This window comes from Grammomys surdaster, unplaced genomic scaffold (genome assembly GCF_004785775.1).
Source record: "Grammomys surdaster isolate TR1022 unplaced genomic scaffold, NIH_TR_1.0 690, whole genome shotgun sequence".
Lineage (NCBI taxonomy): Eukaryota > Metazoa > Chordata > Mammalia > Rodentia > Muridae > Grammomys > Grammomys surdaster.
The window spans coordinates 323,462-345,513 of NW_021605109.1; the positions used below are offsets into that span (position 1 = coordinate 323,462).

At 43.5% G+C, this 22,052-nt stretch overlaps 2 protein-coding genes across 2 annotated transcripts in view; one reads left to right on the top strand and one right to left on the bottom strand.

Annotated features, from left to right (window-relative positions):
• Nucleotides 1-304: 304 nt before the first annotated feature.
• On the top strand, nucleotides 305-8,868 carry Serpina10 (serpin family A member 10). The gene is made up of 5 exons (XM_028782062.1): nucleotides 305-369; nucleotides 2,794-3,529; nucleotides 4,860-5,133; nucleotides 7,301-7,451; nucleotides 8,545-8,868. Exons 2-5 carry the CDS (start codon nucleotides 2,833-2,835, stop codon nucleotides 8,734-8,736), a joined length of 1,314 nt encoding a protein of 437 aa, XP_028637895.1. The 5' UTR covers nucleotides 305-369; nucleotides 2,794-2,832; the 3' UTR covers nucleotides 8,737-8,868.
• A 2,711-nt stretch (nucleotides 8,869-11,579) lies between these two features.
• Nucleotides 11,580-22,052, bottom strand: part of Ppp4r4 (protein phosphatase 4 regulatory subunit 4) — an 89,285-nt gene continuing 78,812 nt past the window's right edge. Inside the window, exons 20-25 of the mRNA XM_028782048.1 lie at nucleotides 21,189-21,258; nucleotides 20,109-20,195; nucleotides 19,207-19,300; nucleotides 17,467-17,537; nucleotides 14,575-14,722; nucleotides 11,580-12,628 (exon numbers count right to left, since the gene is read on the bottom strand). Coding sequence (XP_028637881.1) covers nucleotides 12,604-12,628; nucleotides 14,575-14,722; nucleotides 17,467-17,537; nucleotides 19,207-19,300; nucleotides 20,109-20,195; nucleotides 21,189-21,258 — 495 coding nt within the window. The 3' untranslated portion in view covers nucleotides 11,580-12,603. The remainder of the gene's footprint in view (nucleotides 12,629-14,574; nucleotides 14,723-17,466; nucleotides 17,538-19,206; nucleotides 19,301-20,108; nucleotides 20,196-21,188; nucleotides 21,259-22,052) is intronic.

The window sequence follows — 22,052 nt, forward strand, 5'->3', positions numbered from 1 at the left end:
TTCAGTCTCCACTACTGGGCTGACAGTTCTTTTTGGACAAGAGAGTGGGTCCAAATCCCTTTATGGGTCCCAGAAGCAGCTATGAGGCCCAACATAACCTTCTTTCTAGAACCTTCATCCCCACCTCAGTGAGGGTGAGTCTCTTGTGAATTCTGGTCATGGTTGAGGCCATAGGACAAGCCTAGGGAATACCAGAAGTCCTTTGGTTTTCCAGAAACTCAATCATATCCCAGCAGGGTGTTAATCAGTAACAGTCCCAGAGGGCCCACACTTTGGAATAACAAATATTTACTGAAGGCTTCGGGCTGCAGGGCTTATGCTTGCCTCTTTGCTCTGAATGATCTTCTCAGAATCAGAAGTCCGGGACTGGTAAGAGATGGTGGATGGTAGGGGACCCTCTAGGGTGCCTAACAGGGAGGGGTGGGGAGAAGAGCTGCTCTTACTCTCTCCCAGGGGGCTTCAACGGGGAGTGGAGTGGGGTGGGAGTTAAAGGGAAAGCATGATGTCTTTCATCTAAACATCAAAAAACGGATCATGGAAGTTGGGCTCTGGTTGGCATAGAAAGCATGTTAGTCATAGATAGGAGGCAGCCAGGGGAGGGCTCTGAAGGCTTGGTATTTGCCCGCCACAGCTCACTGCCCAAGTAAGTGAGCCAGGGCTGGGGAGAGGCAAGTGAGGCACTGTTCCACACACATGCTCAGGGCTGAGTGTCAGGTAGATAGCCCATTTCAAGCTCTGTGTGACAAGGTGTGCCCTCCACACACCTGATGGTGCCCTAGGTCCCAGGAGCACCCTGTATATATTGTAGACGGTTCCCATGGTGATCAAAGACCTGGGAAGACAAGTTACACTGTTGAGTAAGCAGGTGTAGTAACAGTCAAATGTTACCGGACTACTTCAGGAGACGTAGTTCTAAGAAAGGGGAACATTGTGCCGACAACGTGTTGGGAAGTTTTCCTGATGGCCAAGACAATGAGAAGTAACTATGGAATCTGGACTAATCTGAGGGCTTAATTTACAAAGCAGAGCTAAATACCATGACAGAATTCTCCCAGGTAGCTCAGGCTGTTGGGACAAAATAGCCAATTCTGGAGGTTTAACAAATGTGTTTTCACAGTTCTGGAGGCCCAAGGTGAGGGACATCACGGTTGGGCTGTGGTGAGAGCCCACTTCTGGGTTTGCAGGTATCAGTCTTCTCAGTGTGTTCTTGGTGGAGAGAGGAAGGCTCTCTTCCTCTTCTTAGAAGGAAGGACACTAGATCCCTCACAATCTCCCCACAATTCAGACCTCCTCTAGTTACTTCTCAAAGGCCCACTTTGCCATACCCTCACTTCGGAGGACAGGGCCTCAGTTTTGAGTTGTGAAGGAACAAAGGTAGGTTGAGGACAGGGCCTCAGTTTTGAGTTGTGAAGGAACAAAGGTAGGCTGTCCATTTTTTAAAAAAATGAAGGTATAGTACTGGAGATGTTTTGTACCTAGAAAGAGATAATGACCCAATGCTTATGCAATAAGCAATATGGTGACCTACTAAGGGATCTCGTCATTATGACTAGGGAGCAATTCCTAAATGGTGACATTTGGGAAACCCAGCAGGGTTATCCAGGCTAGAAAGTGGGGACCCTGAATTATTTGGGGCCATTTAGCAAGGCAAAGGCAAGGGCCCATGTCCTGGGGTTGGATGTGGTTTGTTACAGGTACAGAAGAGGGACTGGGAGCAGCTGGAGAGCTTCTTGTCACATTTTGACTTAGGGTCCAGTGGTCAGAGTGAGGGGCTCTGCTGATGGGAACTATCAAGCAAACCCAACACCTATGGCTTGAGTATCTTTGCCATCCAGGCCTTCCAACTGTCCAGTAAAGAATGAGCTACTGGGGACATCTGAGTGGTGTACCCAGCCATCCTCTAGGACACTGGTAATATTTCTGTGAGCATAATGTAATGGCACAGCCCCAGAGCAAGTTTTGGATCTGAGCGTGCAGAGGAATCTCAAGAGAGGAAGGTACAGAGTTAGAAGGAAGAGTGTGGGGCTGGAAAGTCACTGCCGGGACAAGGTTAGGCTCCCTCAGACTGTGGAACTGGGGCATGGACAGCCAGTGTGTGCCATCAGGGGCAACGAGACTGAGTGACTTGAACCCAGGTCTTGTGTAGAAAAAGAATCAGCTGTATTTCCTGCAGCCATCTAGGAACTGTGGGTAGAGAAACAAAAGAAGACCCATCAGGAACTGTGTACAAGCAATGTAAGAAAGGAGGGGCTTAAATCAGAAAACTGTGGGGAAGCCTGCTCCTTTTCTTGGCTGGATTCCCTCTTGGACCCTCCAAATCCCCAGTCAAAGGTGTCACAAATTAAGGTCGTGTGACTCAGCATGGAGGAGCTGTTTGATATGCCTGATGGCCAAATGATAAAGGAAAAGCTTGAAGCAGACCAGTAAACAGTCCCAGCTCCGACCTGACCCTGCTCCAGACAAAAGACCCTATCTGGCCCTGCCAGGGGAAAGTGAAGGAACAGAAACTGGGGGAGGGACCACAAGCTGCTCAAGGACCTGCTCAAGAGGATGGGACTTGAAAGAAGTCTTGTAAAATGTGCCACTCCTCCAACCAGGTGGATGAATACACCACCTATGTGCTCCAGGTCAGTCTAGGGTATAGCTAACCTGCAATAAACCCAGGAGAGTCTACCCTTAACTTGGCAGACAGGAAGAAGGGTCATGGAGAAATGTTTGCTGGCAAAGATGTTTTATTAGGTGTTGAGATATTCTTTATTCTCATTCATTCATTCTCTCTTTCTCTCTGCCTAGGATGAAGGGAAGTGGCCCCTGGCCTCCACAGCTGACCACATGAGGGTGGTTTCTAGCCTATTTCTTCCTGTCCTCCTGGCAGAGGTGTGGCTGGTGACCAGTTTCAATCTCAGCTCCCCTTCACCAGAGGTTCCCATTCACCTGGAGTCTCACGATTATGAGAATCAAACTTGGGAAGAGTACACATGGACCGACCCCAGGGATGATAATGAGGAATTCTGGCTGAGAGCCAGCCATCAGCTCTCCAATGAGACGTCAAGCTTTGGGTTCAGCCTGCTTCGAAAGATCTCCATGAGGCACGACGGCAATGTGATCTTCTCACCATTTGGCCTGTCTGTGGCCATGGTGAACTTGATGCTGGGGGCCGAGGGAGAGACCAAAGTCCAGCTGGAAAATGGACTCAACCTACAGGCCCTGAGCCAGGCAGGACCCCTGATCCTTCCAGCCCTCTTCAAGAGAGTCAAAGAGACCTTTGCAAGCAACCAGGAATTGGGCCTTACCCAGGGTAGCTTTGCCTTCATCCACAAGGACTTTGATATTAAAGAGACCTATTTCAATCTATCCAAGAAGTATTTTGATACAGAGTACGTGTCTACAAATTTTCGAAATTCCTCACAAGCCAGAGGGCTCATGAACCACTACATTATCAAAGAGACTGAGGGGAAAATCTCCAAGCTTTTTGATGAGATTAATCCTGAAACAAAGTTAATTCTGGTGGACTACATCTTGTTCAAAGGTATTTTGAATCTTCTGTTGCCCCAGAGCCAAAAGAACCTGACCCCATTTCTCCTTTCTCTTCTTCTAGTCAGCGTACAAATAGTACTAAAGGATGCTCTGCAAACACGGTCTCTGCTTTGCAGGTTCAGTATGCATTGAGGAGGGACTGATGCTTCCCCTGAGGCTCCCACTCTCACCACCTACAGACCTGTGGTCCTCAGTTTCCATAGCACCCCTGCCTAGTTTTCATCTAATGCTTGGAAGAGGTCACAGGGCTATCGAATGAGCAGTTTACTACCAGCAAGACTCAGGTTGCCTCTGGGATTCCCATTCCCTGCTTTTGTGATCTGGGGGCAAAATCTGACCTTGGATTTATCGTCATTGCCATTATTATAGTGTGTGGGTCTGTGCGTGTGAACGCGGGTATGCCTGTGAGGTCAGAAGTGCTGGATCTTCCTGGGACTGCAGTTGTGAGCCACCCAACATGGGTGCTAGGAAACAAACTTGAGTGTTCTGTGCAAGCAGTATGAGCTTTTATCTGCTAAGCCATCTCTCCAGTCCCCTGGTCTTGGAATTTAACATAAAACTTGGGGACTCTCTCTTATAGTTACAGAGCTATAAGAGCTGACATGCAATGCGCTACAATACATGACCTTTGGTACTGACTATTCACCACCGGAAGGAACAGGTTTCGCATTCGTTCTTTCTGGCATTCGATCAGCAAGCAGAGTAGGGCCACTATTCCCTTTGTTAAGGGGATGAAGGTGAAAGTTTGGGAAGCTAGTTTGAACAGGATCACACAATGAATGGCAGAGGCCAAATGCGAAGAGAGATCCCATGATTTTGAAACCCCAATTTCTTCTAGCTCTAACAGGGTATGGAGTGGATGAATCTGGAGCTTAAAGCTATACCAGGAGATTCCACAAAGACCCAGGTAGAAAGACCAAAACATGTTCAGTGTAGAGGGATGTAGAGGCTGGCCCCTCTTGCCTCCAAAGCCACATGAAGTGATGCTGAGCTGGACACACCCCCACTACCCGTAAAGTATGTTTGCATAAGGTCATGCTGGGGCCCATGTGGTAGCTAGGAGTCCCTCATGTGTCAGGCATCGGAAGCCATCCACCAGAAAATGAGGAAGTTTTGGTTCTGTGATGGGTCATGGGCAGAGCTGAAGTTTGGTCTTTGAGGAATCTGAAGCCCCGAGCTGTGGTCCATGCAAACTTGAAAAAGGAATGGCACTCTCAGTTGGGAATAAAAGGGGGCAGATATTCTCTCCTCTACCACTCGAGCAAGACCAGTGTGTTCTGTGGAGGCTTGTTTCTACAGGGGCTCTCTTCTGACTTGTTCAGGGAAGTGGCTGACTCCATTTGACCCCGTCTTCACTGAGGCTGACACTTTTCACCTGGACAAATACAAGTCAGTTAAGGTGCCCATGATGTACCGGGAAGGGGACTTTGCCTCCACCTTTGATAAGAAGTTCCATTGTCACATCCTCAAACTGCCCTACCAAGGAAATGCCACCATGCTAGTGGTCCTCATGGAGAAAACAGGTGACCACTTGGCCCTGGAGGACTACTTGACCATAGATCTCGTGGAGACATGGCTCCAGGATATGAAAACCAGGTATGATGCTTCCCCTGCCTCACAGACTTGCTTGGTGTCCCCATTAACAGTCCCAACTAGTTTTACCTACTGGCTCATGGCTTACTGCCCATGCTCCCCAGTGAGAACCAGTGTCCTGTGGGCAGAAGCAGACTCTGTCCTGCTTTCCACTTTATCCTGAGCATCAATCCAGGTTAGGCCTAGCTTTATTGTTCTAATGAACAACAGTTGTTCAAATACAACCGTTGACCTATTGAGATGCCCATTGATTCCATGGCTGCAACAGTAAACAAGCCAGGCAAAGGGAGACAAACACTGTAAGAGAAAAAAGCACCTCGGCAGGTGCAGGCCAAGGCCAGAGATGTTCTTCTCTGGTGATGAGGGGTGAATTTCATGGGTCTGTCTGAGGAGAAGAGTGTTTAGAGGCAGTTGTAGGATAGATCACAGCTGGAGGCTCTAACGAACAGCAAAGTGGCCAGTGTGGCTGCAGCCATTGCAGAAGAGGTGAGAGGACTGAGAGACAGCCACCCCAGGACCTTACCTTACACACTCAGAAAAGTCATGGGCTTTGCCTGCAGGAGATGGGGAGCCACAGAGGCTTCTGATCAGAGGCTCAAGGAGACCTGATTAACAGATCATACAAGACCCTGTGCTGAGAGCAGGCATTAATAAGGAGGACCATGAGGGAGCCAATCAGAAGGGTGCTGGATTACTTCAAGATGCTGCCATTTGGACTATGGTGGTAGCAGGTGAGGTGAAAAGACATAAACAAGACTCTCTGCCAGGAAGCAAGAAGTGACAGATTTGATAACTAGATATGGAACAGAGTGCAGAGCAAGAGAAAGAGAAAATAGAGACAGAGCCAAAGAGGTATCTGTCAGTCAACGGTAGCTATAGTTTTGGGTTTCAGCATCTCAAGGATGGGTATATCACTTAGTAAGAATGTGAAAGGAACAGGCCTGGTAGGGTGTTCAGAGCTCAGTCCTAACATCTGGACTAGAAATGTCTCCCTAAGCTCCACGTGAAGGAGGTCATGCCACAGCGAGCCCAGAGTCTGACTCTAAAAGTTGACAGGTGTATGGCTGGGGGTTAGTACCAGAGCAGGTAAGCCTGAACATGGGAGAGCCTGTGTGGAGAGAAGAAATGGAAGGGCAAGGTAGAAACTCCAGTGTTTGCTGGAAGTCAGTCTACCTGCCGAGCACAAGGCAGACAGCTCCAGTGAGAACCTCATGGCTGTGTCTGTTAAGTCTTGCCGTTCACAGCTGGTACAGAGATGAACTCAACCAAAGGTCCTGGCGACAGTTTCCGCTTTCATTTTTCTGTCATTTTTTTAAGTCTTTCAGCATTAGCAAAGGACTGAAACATAAACCCTAACAAATGTTTGCTGAGTGATTACATTTATGAATTTAAACTTAGGACATGTCACATCCTCCGTTTTTTCCAGCTTGGAGCCCAGTCCAGCTACACCACAGGGAGAGAAGTGAGCATGGGTGTATTTATGAGATAGCTGCTGTGTACCACGCAAAGTTCTGGACACCTTTCATACGTCAATCATTCTAGTCAAAAACTTTGACATTGTTAGATGTATTTTTGATTACTGTTTACAGAGCAAGAAACCTAAAAAAATTAAGGTTAATTTGATTTAATTAGCAGCTTTCACAATTTTTTTTTTTAAATTTCTGAGCCACAAAATTCACCTTTCCAAAATCTCATATTCTCAGAGAGCTCACAACAGGAAAAATAAATATCTCAGAGCCTCCATGGCTAAGAAAACAGGGTTAGTGGAAAGCCCTCTTTGCTTTCTTTGTCTGACCATTCCCCAAGTTCTCTGGAAATATCAAGGTTCAGGGTGCTGGGCTGGGAACAGCATCCTCTGGCAGTCTTCTGGGATGCAGGAAGTGGCTAGGGAGTTGGATGGGGTTGTTTTGAAACATACAGAAATGGACATTCTTTACTAAGAAGGACTTGGGGAAATGAACTGAGGAACTAGCTCATTGGCATTAACACAGTGGTGCTTCATATCCCAGAAGTAGTTTCTCTGAGATACAATACTATGAAAGGATCCCATGAGCTATATCCCATCAAGCAGAGGAAATAATCTTGAAGGAAGGAAGGAAGAAAACAGCACACGTCCTCAGCAGCAGCCCCCAGCCATTTCACCATCGTCTGCTCGGTCCTTGTGCCACAGGAAAATGGAGGTCTTCTTTCCCAAGTTCAAGCTGAACCAGAGGTATGAGATGCATGAGCTGCTCAAGCAGGTGGGAATCAGGAGGGTCTTCTCCACCTCTGCCAACCTCAGCAAGCTCTCAGCCGCGGCAAGAAATCTGCAGGTGTCCAAGGCAAGTCAGGGACCGTGCTGGGGTCCGGTCCGTTGCATGCAATGTCACTAAATCCAACACATACTTTGCAAACCATGTCGTTGTGATTACATGCCTAGCTATAGCAGAGAATTTTACTCCAGTTCTAACAACTTCAAGTAGTACCCATACTGAGGGTTCCAAGGACCTCAAACCATGCCACTCCAACACCCTTTTAACTAGGTTCTCATTGGAAGAGCTCCATCCCTCTTTTCTCCCAAGGCTTAGGGAAATATCTGCCCCTCATATAGACTGGTTTACAACCCATCAGTACTGTGCTGAATATCGAAAAGCTCATGAAACTATATACTATCTTTAGCATGAAAGAAACCGCCAGTCATCACCTGGTCACCCTCATTCCTTGTGATGGACACTCTACCTCCTCCATGATTAGCCTCAGAGGACCCTCTGGTTCTTCCTTTCCACATGTCTCCCCTCTCCTTCCTGTTCTTCAGACAGGGAACTCATCCACCCCTTCTTGGTTCTTGCAGCACTTCTGTGCACTGCAGTGAACCAGTCAGCATTCCTGGCCTGGATTCATTACAGCTTTCTCTTCCACCATTACAATCGAGAGGGTTCACAGTTCCCCCATACAATCGTTAATTCTGAGAGATTTTAAATGGTATTCTATGTGAACAGGAGCCAGTATGATAAGCTCAGCCTGAGTACAGGCAACAAGGTAATTACCACAGACCCTCGGGCTGACCCTAGAATTGCCGCAGAGCAATACCAGGCTGCTCAAAGTACCATCAAAGGCCAGCAGCTCAGCTCAAGAATCAGCGTCACAAAGTACATGTCCAATAAATACTCACTAGATGGCTTTGTGTAGAGATTTACAGCCATGTTCCCTGGTTCCAAGCCCAGCCTACACCACTTCCCATAGCCTCCTGGTAGTTTTTGAATTTCTGAGGCACTCTCTGGCACAATCTCATGCATAGCCCATCTAGCATAGATGGGCTGCCACCGTGAACCCCAGGAACATGGCTGGGTGGGCAGAACTACCCATGGGAAGTTTCTGTCAGTTCTCCCTTCCTGTTGCCAAACAAACGTTCTTCCATGTTCTTTCTTTTTCTAGGTCTTACAGCAGTCGGTGCTTGAGGTGGATGAAAGGGGAACTGAAGCAGTGTCAGGGACACTGTCAGAGATTGTCGCTTACTCCATGCCTCCTGTCATCAAAGTGGACCGGCCTTTTCACTTCATCATCTATGAGGAGATGTTCAGGATGCTCCTATTTCTGGGCAGGGTGGTGAACCCCACAGTCCTGTGACTTGGGTGAACCAGAGGTGTCTGAACCACAAGACGCTGATGGTGAACGGTAAAGGGTATGTTCTCTGTACCCAGCCAGTTTGCTACGGCTGTTCTCTGATTAACACTGAAATTAAAACAACTCATACTTTAAGGAGCTGTCTGTGCAATCTGTCTGGCATTTTAAACTTGTTCCTGAGAGCCTTAGCTGAAGACTACCTGGAGAGGGTCTCTCCTTTTCTCTGCTGCACACATGCCTGGACTAAATAGTCGGTAGGACAGCATGTGTGGGTCAGAGGCTCTGGGGAGAGCATGGACATTCTCCTACTGGCATGCTGCTTCTCCAGATCCTTCTCTTGTAAAGTACGTGTTTTATTTTTAGTTTGTCCCAGACTTTCTCCTCTCTGTCTCTGTCTTTCTCACTCCCCTCTCTCCTCTCTCCTCTCTCCTCTCCTCTCTCCCCGCTCAACTCCTCACCTCAACCCCCAGCCCTGAAGAGGCCTATAACATGAGACTTGGCTGGCCTGGAACTCTATATAGATCAAGCTAGCCTTGAACTCACAGAAATCCACCTGCCTCTGCCTCCTGGGTGCTCGAATTAAAGGTGTGTACCACCATGTTCAGCTGTGTGTGTGTATGTGTGTGTGTACACGCACGTGACATGTACTGTAGTATGTTTTAATCACAGAATCCTTTCTTTTTATTAAAATTAACAGAAGATCACCATAGCCAATCCTGATCACAGAGTCTGGCTCAATGGCACCCACTCAACTTCTGTGATCATCCAGTTCAATGATTTCATTTTATAAGGAAAACAAACAGGGGCCAGAGCAAAGGCCACATCTGGATTTTCATGAGTGACAGGCACTTTTTTCCTCTTTTCTTCATAAGAGTTTATACGAGAACATATAAATACATACACTAACAATGGCCTTTTAAAATTGTTTTCGTATAGAGATGAATATAGTCTAAATTATATTCATCTTTGCCAACGAAAAAATATAGCTTGCTCATTACTGATTAAGAAAATAACTTTGTGGGTCTTGATAGTGTGGAGAGTCTTGACTGTATACAGTGCAGGGCCCACCGTGCATGATAGGTATGTCAAACCTTGTATCTCAGTGTGAGTAAAACACCGGCCGAAGGCCACTCAGTGTGACCACGGTGAGCCAATCCTTCTTTCTTTTTCTACTCCAAGGCCTTAATACTCTACCTTCCCTTTCTAAAGCATGTGTCAGGGACTGCTGAACCGTCCTTTGCCTTAGTCACCTACTGTGCTTGAACAAAAGTAAGCTTGGACTTTGCCCCAGTATGAAAGGAAAATGAAGATACCTCTGAAGCATTCTTGGGCAGCCATTTTCTAGCTTATAGAAGTAAAGACAGTGCTTTAGGAGTGAACCAGAGATTGTTAGATATCAGAGGCCAACTAGTCATCTGTGCTGACTCACTGCTCAGCTGCATCTGTATCAGCTAGTTAATACATAAACACACATAAAATTGATGCATTGATTAGTTACTTGGTGACAAATCCAGAGTAACATGAGTAGGAGGGTCTATCAAGTGGCAGTCTCAGCCAGACGTCCCCACCTCAATCTCCACATTAATTCACTCTTGTAGTTATTCCCTGGCATTAACAGATGCTCATTTAGGACCAGACAACTCTGGGGCCTGGGAAGAGAGAGCAAGGATGGCTCCAGCTGGCACTCAGGGGACTTGTGCTCAATCATTCAGATATGTTTGTGGGAAAACAGTGGAAAGAAAAAAATTAAGGATTTGATTTATGTATATGAATGTTTTATTTGAATGTTCATCTGCACACCAGAAGAGGACATCAGATTCCATAGGACGACAGTTATGGATGGTTATAAACCACCATGTGAATGACAAGAATTGAACTTAGGACCTGAAAGAGGAATTTGAAAAGAGAGTTTTATCACTTTTCTCATTTCTAGATGATATCTAGAAAAGGAAGCCTATAGCTATACCATACTGAAATAAACATGGCCAAATCCAGTGATAGGCAGGCCACCTCTGCTGCAGATGGAGTAGAACGCTCTGCCATGCACCTAATTAAGGGAAGATTAAGTCTTCTGATAAGATGAAGACATGAGTAGATACATGTTCCTATCTGCCACTCATTTGCTTTTTAATCTTCCTGCATATCTGTCTCTGGGGTATAATTTTAACAAAGATTCAAAAAATTTTTTTTAAAAGGTTTTGATACTTCTGAAAAAAATACTTCCAAAAGTAATTTTGAGTAACTGTTTTAATCGATAATTTAATGCCTAAGCAATTGCCTTCCAACTTTATAAGCAGTGGTGACTAGTCTCTGTCAGGTCACTTTCCTTTATCCCACATGTATAACAGGAATATGAAAAGCTTATAAGTACTAAGTGTGTTATTTAACAACAAATTGAAACCCTCTGTTATATCTAATGTAAACAGAGTCGATGCCAGCGTGGTGAACCAGAATACTGGAAAACTGATGCAGCCTTGCTGTCCCCTTTGCACAATGAATTCTCCAGCCCACAAGGGATTTAAGTCCATATGTCTAATGCTAGCAGGAGACACAAACTACATAAGCTGAGTTTCCTTACGTAGGACAGCCAAGTTTCTCATGGCTCCTGGACTTTCACGCCTGACTGTCCCTGATGAAAGGTATCGAGTCCCCAAGCAGTGCCTCAAAGAGGCCATGGGGAAGGAAAGGGATGACAAAGAATGAAGAAGCAATAAGCGACTGTCCCTGAGTCATTTCCAGTTGATATATTATGCTCTGCCAACTCATTATTTAAAGATGTACTGCCTTTTCTTTGTAGAGTAAGAACTGTAGGAAAGTATTTCAAACTTTTCTCACAAGTGCAGGTATCTCATTAACCTCTGCTTTATTTTAAGTAAGCTCATTATCCATTTCACATTATAAAAAGTAACCACGCACACGGATGCATTCACAAATTAGATCATCTTTATCATACATCAATATATCTTTAAAAAACAAGTATTTTCTGATATCAATATAGATATATGCTGATTGCATTTGAAATAGAGAAGCTGACAATAGCTTCATACATTCTATCTCAGGAAATGACATTTTAAAGTTAAGGACCATATATGTTCCACAGGCAAATTTTGATGGAAGTATTAGCATTAGTACAAACGGGTGCTGTTGACATGGCATGAGCATGATAGCTTGGAATAACAGCTGATTCAAACTGGATTCATCATTTGACATTAAGGACAGATACAATCTAAAATGTAAACAAAGCATTTATAAAAGAAATTCGAGGAATTAAGGAAATCATCAATCTATCATTTTTAAGGTATTTGTAGCTAAAGTTTTCCTGAATCTTTGCAGATTTTCATTGCTGAATCGAGACTAGGGACGTCCAGGTGCTGATACCATCACAGAATCCAGGACCCATAAGACCACAGAGAGCTGTTTGGTTTGACTTTTCTGCTCTGTGTAGAGCACTCACAGGAAACACAGTGCCTTCCTTACCTCCTGTGTCCTAGCCCAAGTAGTTACCCAGGCAGTCAGTTTAGACAAGCAGGCTAATTTAGACTGCTGTGGAATGTCTAAAAGCTACAACTTAGCATAACAAAATCCAGCCTCTCCCATAAAGACAGGAACGCCTCTTACAGTCCAGCAGGCAGTACACACCTCAAGTTGGAGCTCCTAACACTGCACTGGAACACTGGGATTCAGAGCCTACATTAAAACACATGTCATACCTCCTAGGAAAATCTAATTCCAAATAGGGTAAGTTTCACATCAGCTGCACGATGTTCCTTCCTCCCTTCCACACTTTAACAAGCCTGGCCGTCTGACGCTGTAGCTTTTCTGCCATCACAGTCTCTGCTGACTGCTTGCCTCCTTCACCAAGCAGTTGACTTAAGGGTTGGATTTTCTGGATTTTCTGATAAAAGAAGGAAATAAAGAGGAAGGAGAGACGGGAAGGAAGCAGAGGAGGAGAAAGAGACCAAAAAGAAACCATAGAACAATTATTCATGTAAAGTAAGTAAGGTAAACATACTACTCAGAGTTCACCTACAGCATGATCACAGTGTGAAGAGGAAATGAGTCACACATTAAGGATCACTCAGAATTCTGTCCTGTGCACACCTTATAGCACCCTTTTAGCTTACACGACTTTTCATATATTTTCAATGTTGTATACATAGGAAATTACTCACGTCTATCAACCGTCCACCCCTAGAAGACAGCAGCTATGTGCGCCCGTACTTCCGTTTTGACACACTGCTCATCGATAGCAGAGGTGGCATTTGGTGAAGCAGGTGCACAGTTAATAAAGAGGTGCACAGTTTGGTAAATGCACTGCACAGTTTTGTTTTGTTTTTTCAAGAAGTAAAACCAGAGGTAACAATTTTTGCAATTACTTCATAGGTCTATTTTAAATAAAGAGGACTTTTTCTTTCTAATTTGGATATGACAGTCTCTAAATCGTGACTAATTCCTCACTGAAAAAAAAAAGACCAGTGTAGATACAACCACCCATAAAACTAATGGGCACGTTAGATCCTCGTGGGAACAGCCTGGGGCTGCACAGCAGGCAGTGTGGAGGGATGGCTGGGAGTGCTAGCAAGCCTTCCTTCAGACCCCTTGACAAAGTACGAACTCTGTATGAGGAAAGAGGTGCTCAGCGATGTAAGAACAGATGGAGTATCTGGAATAAGGAAAGCTGCCATAAAACATTGGCTCAGTGGTCTTTACTTAAAAAAACAAAACTAGTTTCAATGATGCTCCCATGTTCTTCAGGAGAAGTTTGGGCTGTAGAAGAAGAGGCTCTGGTGTGACAGAGAAAGGTCCCAGGCTACGGAACTGAGAGGCCCCTTAAGTGAGCTATGGGCCAGACCTGCTGTTTGACAGATGTGCAGAAGCCCAGGAGTCAGGCTCACCAACACACAGCAGCTTTGCTCATCCTGGAGTTGGTGCAAACCACCAACCCATGCCACCTGTGCTCCCACAGCTCCTAAACAGGCTAAGGCTTTCTATAGAAAGAATACCCTTCAAGCCAGCCCCGACACTGCAACGTCTGAGTCAACTGTCCTGGGATTATTTGTGCCCCACTTTGTTCCACAGTTTTCTGAGCTCCTTAATATCTTTAGTTTTGAATTCTGAATGAAATGGGGTACATGTAGCCCAGGCTACAGCAAGAGGAGCTCAAGTTCTAGGCCAGAGTGGGCTACATGGTGAGTCCCATCTTGAAAGCAGAAAGAAAGGAGGGAAGGGAGGGAGGAAGGAAAAGAGAGAGAGAAGAGACTGCTCATGAGTTTAGCGGCATATGTTCAGGAGGAAATGTGAGTCTCGAAGTTTCCCTGTGATCTGAACAGGTGCTCTGTGTCAAAGTGCAAAGTTGGGACTAAAGCCTGGGGGCCCTTGGAATGCCATCATGATTACTTTCAGGGTGTCACATTCTTTTAAATGTTCAAAAAAATAGTAATTCAAGCAAGATGCAAATAGCACACAGAAAGAAATCATGGGAAAAGGAAACAGGCCCTTCTATCTTTAACTTCAAAGTACAAGTTTTGACAACAAGTATTTTCAGTTCACTGAGCCCACACTTCTGGGTTCTGTGCTGTTGTGGTATTTCAAAGTGGCAACAGCTGCATCTGCCTGGTAAGGTAATCAGATACTACAGTTAGGTATCTAGATATGTAGGAGACAATGTCTCTGTCATACAATACCATAAGACCTCTTACACACACGACACAGTGAAGCTCACACTACCGTCACCTCACATCACCTCACTGGAGACATTTTCAGTTCTTTGAAGTGCAGCAGAGGGAAGGAAAGTGTCCTGAGCCACACAGCACACTCAGCAGTGGGTCACTTGGTACTCACAAGGTAGCCTTCCGGGGCTGTGCATCCTTACTTCCGCTACTCTTTGGATCGGCTGTGTTACTTGGCCCACGGGAAGTACTGGGCAAGACAGGGCTGGGAGAAAAGGAAGCTGGAACACTACTGGTATTGCGAGTCCGGAATGAGTCATCTGGAAATGGAGAGGCAGAAGTACTGATACACTCAGAAAGATGTTCACTCCTGACATACAATGAAGTGTACCACGTTAAGATTTGGCATGCGTATAATCCACTGCCATTACCACAATCGAGACGTGAAAATATGCTATCACCAAATGTCCCCCTGGGCCCATCAGCCACTCCTCCTCCAACTCCTCTTCTCCAGACCTCCGATTTTCCTTCATTAAAGATTAGCTTACACTTTCTAGAACTTTACATAGAAAGACTCATAGAGAATATACCATCTTACTTTTTTCATGTGATCAGTAAAATTGAAATTCATCTATATAGGAATATTAGTGCTTCATAACTAGTGTTATCTGTTATCTGGATGGCCTGACATTTGTCCCAATGCTCACTGAGAGACGTTTAGATAACTCTAGTTATTGACTATGATAAATAAACCACTATGAACATTTATATATAAATCTGTATGTGGCTATGTTTTAATATTACTCAGTGAATGCTTAGAAATAGATGTGCTGGGTTTAGTGTGTTTAACTTCAGATGAAATTGCCAACACAGTCTTTCTCCTTTGCTTCACCTCTCTGTGAGTGGAAACCTGTAGAGTACTCTTCCACCTTGAACTTCGCATTATAAGCATTTGAAAGTCAGTCGTGTTAGTGAGCGGCAAGCAGTCCAGCATTTTCCCATTGCTTCTGCTGTGTTTGTCTTGCTTTGCTGCAGGGTCTCCGAGCCACGGATGAACTGGAACTCCTGGCCCTCCTGCTTCCCACTCCCTGGCTTCACTGCTAGGACTGCAGGCAGAACAGCTACAATATGATGTCCCACTTCCTCACTGCTTTTAATTAGTCTTCCCTAGTGACTGGCGATGCTAAGCATCTTCTCATACACTTACATCTTTACCTTCTTAAAGTTCACGTTCAAATCTTTTGTTCTTTTGAAGCTTAGCTGCCTAGGCTTAGACTTCGCTGCACATTCTTGAAACAAGTCCTTTTCAGATCAGGTACAGTATGTATATTTTCTTCCACCCCAGTGACCCTATCTCAAAATCCTGAGTTTTAAACTCTGACACAATATACTATGTCACTACTATTCTGCTATGGTTAATCTATTTGCTCCAAAATTACAGACTTCCTTCCATATCTTCTTAAAAAATTTGCAATGTTACCTTCTGTGCTTAAGCATACATTGTGAGTTAATTATTTCTATATAAGGTGAGATATGAATTGAGGTTGGACTTTGGGTTTTCTTTAATAATAAGTACCCAACTGGTCTAGTGACATTTTTGAATGTATCGCCAGACATGGTAATGACATCATTAAATAACTCTCATGATCAATGCACTTCTGATTTCCAGTGATATTCATGGTCTACCATGTTGATTTCTGTGTGTAGATATCAATGCTTTAATTATAGAAAATATCTATTCTGAAAATAAAAACACTTTGCAAACTATCTGGTATGTTATATATAGTTTTCATGAGAATACAACAAACATAGTAAAAGGGAAGACAGAATACTCAACATAAAATGTAGCTATACTCGTAAGATTTCAGGTCCTATAAAATTAAAGGCTACTATTATCTATTGTAACATTTATCAATCATTATTATAGCTTTTAACCAATATTTCCAATACACAAAATTAGAAAGCCACAAGTAATTTTTAGTAATATATTCTTAGATTTTTTTCTATGAATAATTCTGTCTTCTGTAAAATCCACAAGTCAGCAAACTATGGACTCTGAACCAAATGCCCGCATAGGTGGTTAAGTTTATTTGGCATGCAATGCCTATGGCTGCAGTCCCACTGCAATAGCAGGGTTGAGTGACTGTGACTAGCCCAGAGGGGCTAGAATATTTACAACCTGCCCATTATATGAATCTCCTGGCCCTTGGAATAAACTTCTAGGTACATAAGATAGTAGACGGATCCTGCTCACTTCCTTAGAAATTACTGGGAATGTCTGTCTATGCTTCAGCAGGCACGAAGACCACAGCCAAGTGATCATACCATTGGTCCTTCTCTCTTTACAAGTGTCACATTCTGAGTCTTGATATAGTTAAAAAATAGTATATGGCCAAATATTTCCTCGATTGCTGTGCTACAGTAGCACTAAAGGCTCAGTAAGAGAAAATGGTTGCCTCCTTCCCAAGAAAATAGAATCTACCTCTGGATGGAGGCATACCATTGTCTGCTCAACCACAACTCAGGAAGAATAATTCATGCTTAAAAAGCTAGGAAGAATAATTAGCTTTACATGAGATTATATAGTTTTCTTCCCAGAATTCCTTCCCCCTTTGATGTTCTACTGGATCTGCTCAACTGCCTGTTCCTGACTCAGAACTTTTCTTTGTCTTCTTTCATCTCTTTTAGATGCTTTCTCTGGTACTCTGGATTCCCTAATTCTTTCTCTCTTGTCTGCACTCTGGCTTAACTCAGGCTGTATGACTTTGTCTTTTTCTCTTCTCCATTTCTCCTCTCCTGGCAGCTGCTAAGATTTACAGCTTGCCTATCCTGTTGTTTTTCTCTTAAATTCTAATAAAACTGCCGTCAAGTTTCAAGTTTGTTTATAAATTCTTTTATTAAATAGACTGAGAACCCCAAAGGGAACCCCAGTTTCCCCAGTGACAGGAACAGTTTAATTGCTTAAAGACTTGAAAAACATCGTATCTAGAATTAGAAAGACAAGCTGCTAAAAGAGAGTAACGGTTTATTAAAGTAGCTGGTTTACATTTATGTTGCTGCTTACCAGTTAGTGACAGCATGGCAGTCCTCACCATCCCTGAGACGGAAGACGTGTGTGCTAGGGTGGAACTTTTACTAAAAAAGAATGTGACTCAGTTAGAACATAAAACCACAGTTTTCAATCTTAGTTACCTAATACTTGGGGTCCTTTAATCTTGTCTCCTCTTCCTCTTCTTCTTCCTCTTCTTCCTCCTCTTCTTCCTCCTTCTCTTCCTCCTCTCCCTTCTCCTTTTCCTCCTCTTCTTCCTCCTCCTCCTTCTCTTCCTCCTCCTGTCCTTCTCCTTCTCTTAAAACCTGCCTATTGTGTTTATCTATTTTTTTCTTACATTCATGCTTCAAAATACACACCTTTTCTACAACTTTAAAGCATTTCCTTTGCTTCATCAAAACTACAGATTTTCTTTTGATGCTCAGCAACGTTAGGTAAGATCAGGTAAACCTTCCTGGGACTGGCTTATCTTTAGTTAGAATCCTTTTTTGACATCCTGAGAACACTGTTGACTAGAAAAATGCTCGGGTCTACTGTGAGGTCAAAAGCTAGAGCTGAAAGTCTGGAATAAGTTATAACTGGTAACGGAAAAGAACAGTTTCTTCAACGTGTTCTTTATCTTGAGAATATTTTAAGGGCATTTGTGTCTTCTTTTTAATAGAAAATATTTATTGAGAATTTCATACAATGTATTTTGTTGTTGGTTTGGTTTTTGGTTTTAGAGTCAGGGTTTCTCTGTGTAGTCCCTGATGTCCTAGAATTCACTCTGTAGACCAGGCTGGCCTGGAACTCACTGATCTGCCTGTCTGTCTCCAAGTTCTGTATTAAAGGCATGTGCCACCACCACCCAGTTTATATATGTTGTTCATATTTCCCCCTACACTCTTCCTTCTAACCCTTCCTAGATCCACCCCTACCTATCTCCTCACACTCTCCAACTTCATGTCCTTCTTAAAAAACAAAACAAAACCCAACAACCTACCAAGTACTATCTGTGCTGCCCATAGCTGTGGGGTCATCCACCAGAACAGAATAGACCCATCAGGGGCCACAACCTTAAAGAGAAGAGATTCTGCTTCCTGAGAAGCCATCGGCTGTCAGGAGCTCCTCAGTTAGGGTAGGGACTCCATGCTAGAACACTGACTAGCTTGACCTTGTGTACAGGCAGCCTCACGTTTTCTTAAGACCACTTTGCTTTTCCAAGGACCTACAACTATAAAAGCTATATGCACATAACACAAGTAACCAACAGTGGTAGTCAACCATGCTGCTTCTCTTCTAACCGTAACTGACTATCATTTGGACTTAGGCTATAAATAGAAAGCAAATATGTATTTGCTATCAGAGCCCTGTTCTGACCACCTCACTGGGTGAACATGCCCGTGGCTTCTCTACATGTAGAGATGATACAATGCACAGCCATGTGCAGCCTGCTGGCAAATAGAGCATGCTCACAGCCATCTGAAAGTTAAGAGGTGTGTACAGTATATTCCACTTTTCTTATAAACAATGGGTAGGGTCTTTAATATTATCATATAAAATCATGGTAATAGTCTTCTGACAATGCAAAGATACCTGTTTTTAACAAATAGTAAACACCTCCTATTTATAATGTGATCATCTTTACAGAAGTGACAAATTGTCAGTCCATAAAAAATTCAAAATTAACTCTGATTATAGTGATATTAGTATTTCATGTAAATAAATATGATGACCACAAAAGATAGTTAAGAATGAACAGCTGACAGCACATACCTAGTACACTTGTCTAAGGTGCCGTATTTTGCATGAAAAGCTTGATTATTAAAAGATTGGCTTCGAGTCAATTTAGATTTCTTGATTTCTTTGCCTAGAGTAAAGCAGAAAGAAGAAAAATTCAGTTTCTGGTGCTCTTTAGCTGTTCCAACCCCAAAGTCCTCCTCAGGGCACACCATTTCCAGAAAAATCCAGAAGGATCAGTTTTACTCCTCAGTGTGAGCTGACTAGAATAGCTGTCATTCAAACTACCCATTAAGAGTACATGAAAAATTAACTGGAAAAGGCTAAGAGCACATTCACAGTGGAAAGCATAAATGGCTTGGCAGGATGAAGATACTCTACACAGGAATTTCAGGCAGGGAGATGAGAGAGCCTGAATTCTGGGAACCAGAGGGGAAATTTTCTCCTGGAAAGAGACTTACAGTCTAACAGATTAGATGACAGAGGAGACAATCAATGACAGACAAGACTGCACCTCAACCTTGACCACTCAGATATGCATAACTACTGCCTCTAATTAAATCTTAACCTCATCACAGAACCCTGAAAGTGGACTCAGCAGTGAGGGAAAGGGAGGGGGATCATGGGATCTTTGTTCCTCTTCCCAATACAGCCACACTGAATAAATCTCCATTTTTGTTTTCACTATTAAGAACATAAATGCTCTTAAAACATATATCTAATTTGTCTTTAAAAAACAAAAACATTTTATGAGCCAGTTAGTGATGGTGCATGCCTTTAATTCCAGAACCCAGGAGGCAGAAGCAGGTGAATCTCTGTGAGTTCAAGGTTAGTCTGGTCTACAGAGTGAGTTCCAGGACAGCCAGGGCTGTCTTGAGATATGCTGTCTCAACAACAACAACAAAAACTATGAATCATAATACAGAATTGTTTCTTACTTGTTGATGGGGTGCTAGAAGAGGGTCCAGGAACAGAAATGGGCATGTTCTTGGACAGGCTCTGCGTTGGTGTTCTGGAGTCTCTGCCTAAAATAAACTCTTTTAAGTTGTATCATTTCATCTGACTTCTATAAAGTCATTATCTCTATAAGCCAGCACTATTATGCAAACACTCGTACTTTATATCCGCCCACACTTCAGTCTCTGCTGTGGAAGAGCAACTCCACAACCTTACAACTGACATCCAGCATGAAGTGTCCCTTCAGAGGCTCTGAGCCTGTTGTTGTTGTTGTTACTATTATACGCCTTTATTATTTATTATTCTTTACTATTATTATTTCACATACTCCTAATACCTATACTACATTAACCAGCCAATTTTCAAAAATAACTTTTTAAATAAAGTGTAAGAAATTAATTTTCCCTACCAAATTAAAACGTAGCATAGTCTTTTAGTATACACAGATACAAATATAACTATAGTATTGGTAGTCCCAAGGCCAAAAGAATGGAATCCACCTTTAGGTGGAACCTGGGTCTGCTCCCTTAAGAGTTAATCCAGTTGTGCTGGTCAAGAACATCATACTTCAGGAAGGCAGGTTTGCCTTGATAATGAGATGGGAAGAATAATTATCTCTTTAACGATATAATATACTTTTCCCTCCCAGATTCCTGGTTTCTGTGCAATTGCTTACAGAGAGCTGCAGGCACACAGCTTCAAATGTCTGCTTTTCCTGTTGCTGTCTCAGCATGGTTTCCATAAAGCATTGGGCTTCACTCTCTCTCTAAAGCTCCCCTCCCACCACATGGGCTCCTGTCTACCCTATGGTTCACCTCCACACCAGCCTAATTCAAATGGCATGATGTTCTCTGTTCTTCTTCTTTATCTTCCACCTCCAAGATTAACAGCTTGCCTGACCCAAGGTTTTTCTTTTAAATACCAATAAAGTTACCCTTGAGCTTCGTTTTGCATGTATTCTTAAATTCCTCTGCAGAAAAGACTAAGACTCCCAAGAAAGGCCCTGATTTCCCCAGTTATCTTTAACTCTGGAGCAGTATGGGGAGACACAGAGCACTCACGTTTCTTCTCGAAGTTTTTGTCACTGGCCAACCTCCCGTCATTCTGGTGCTTCTCCTTCTCTAGCTGTTCCTGTTGGGACACAGCCTTGGGTTACAGGTGCAGCTTGGGAGCTTGTTCTGGAGAAAATGACTCTCAGCTTTAGAGACACAAATATACCTCACAAAAAATACCCTTAAAAATGGGTTTCCCCTTTGGTGCTGTTTAAAGAATTCAGAGTTTTGTTTTGTTTTGTTTCTGTAGCCTTTTTACATCACAGAATAGTGTCCTTGGGAGTTTGTCCAACTAAAACAGTGACTCTGGCATGGTTCTATAATGAGCATTTCTTTCCCACAAGGCGTTTAGTGTTTCTCATCAGTGGAGCATTTGTCTAACTATGGTTTTTAATCATGTTTATTTCAATCCTATTTGGCAAATGACAAAATAGTTTTCTTTAAAAAGTCTGAGAGGAAAGAGAAGTCTACCAAACATATTTAAAATCTCTTACTGAAGTATGATATGTAGAAAAAACCTAAGACTGTAAACTAAAGATGTCAGGAAAACAGTATTTTCACACTGAAGATGCTGCAAGGCTGACTGACCATCAGCTTGTGATTATGAGACTGGAACACTGCAGATAAGAGCCCAGTTAGCTGGAGTGGCTTCAGTCCTTTAAACAGGCAGCCATTGTCCACCTCTGTATTTGCTCTAACATTCTTTTAACCATCAGGCAAACCTTTGAAATATATTTTTAGGGGACTAGAGAGATGGCTCAGTGGCTAAGAACAAGTACTGCCCTTCCAGAGGACACATATTGCATGACTCACAACCACCTAGAACAAGTTCCAGGGGATCTGACTCCTTTCTCACATATATAACACATAACT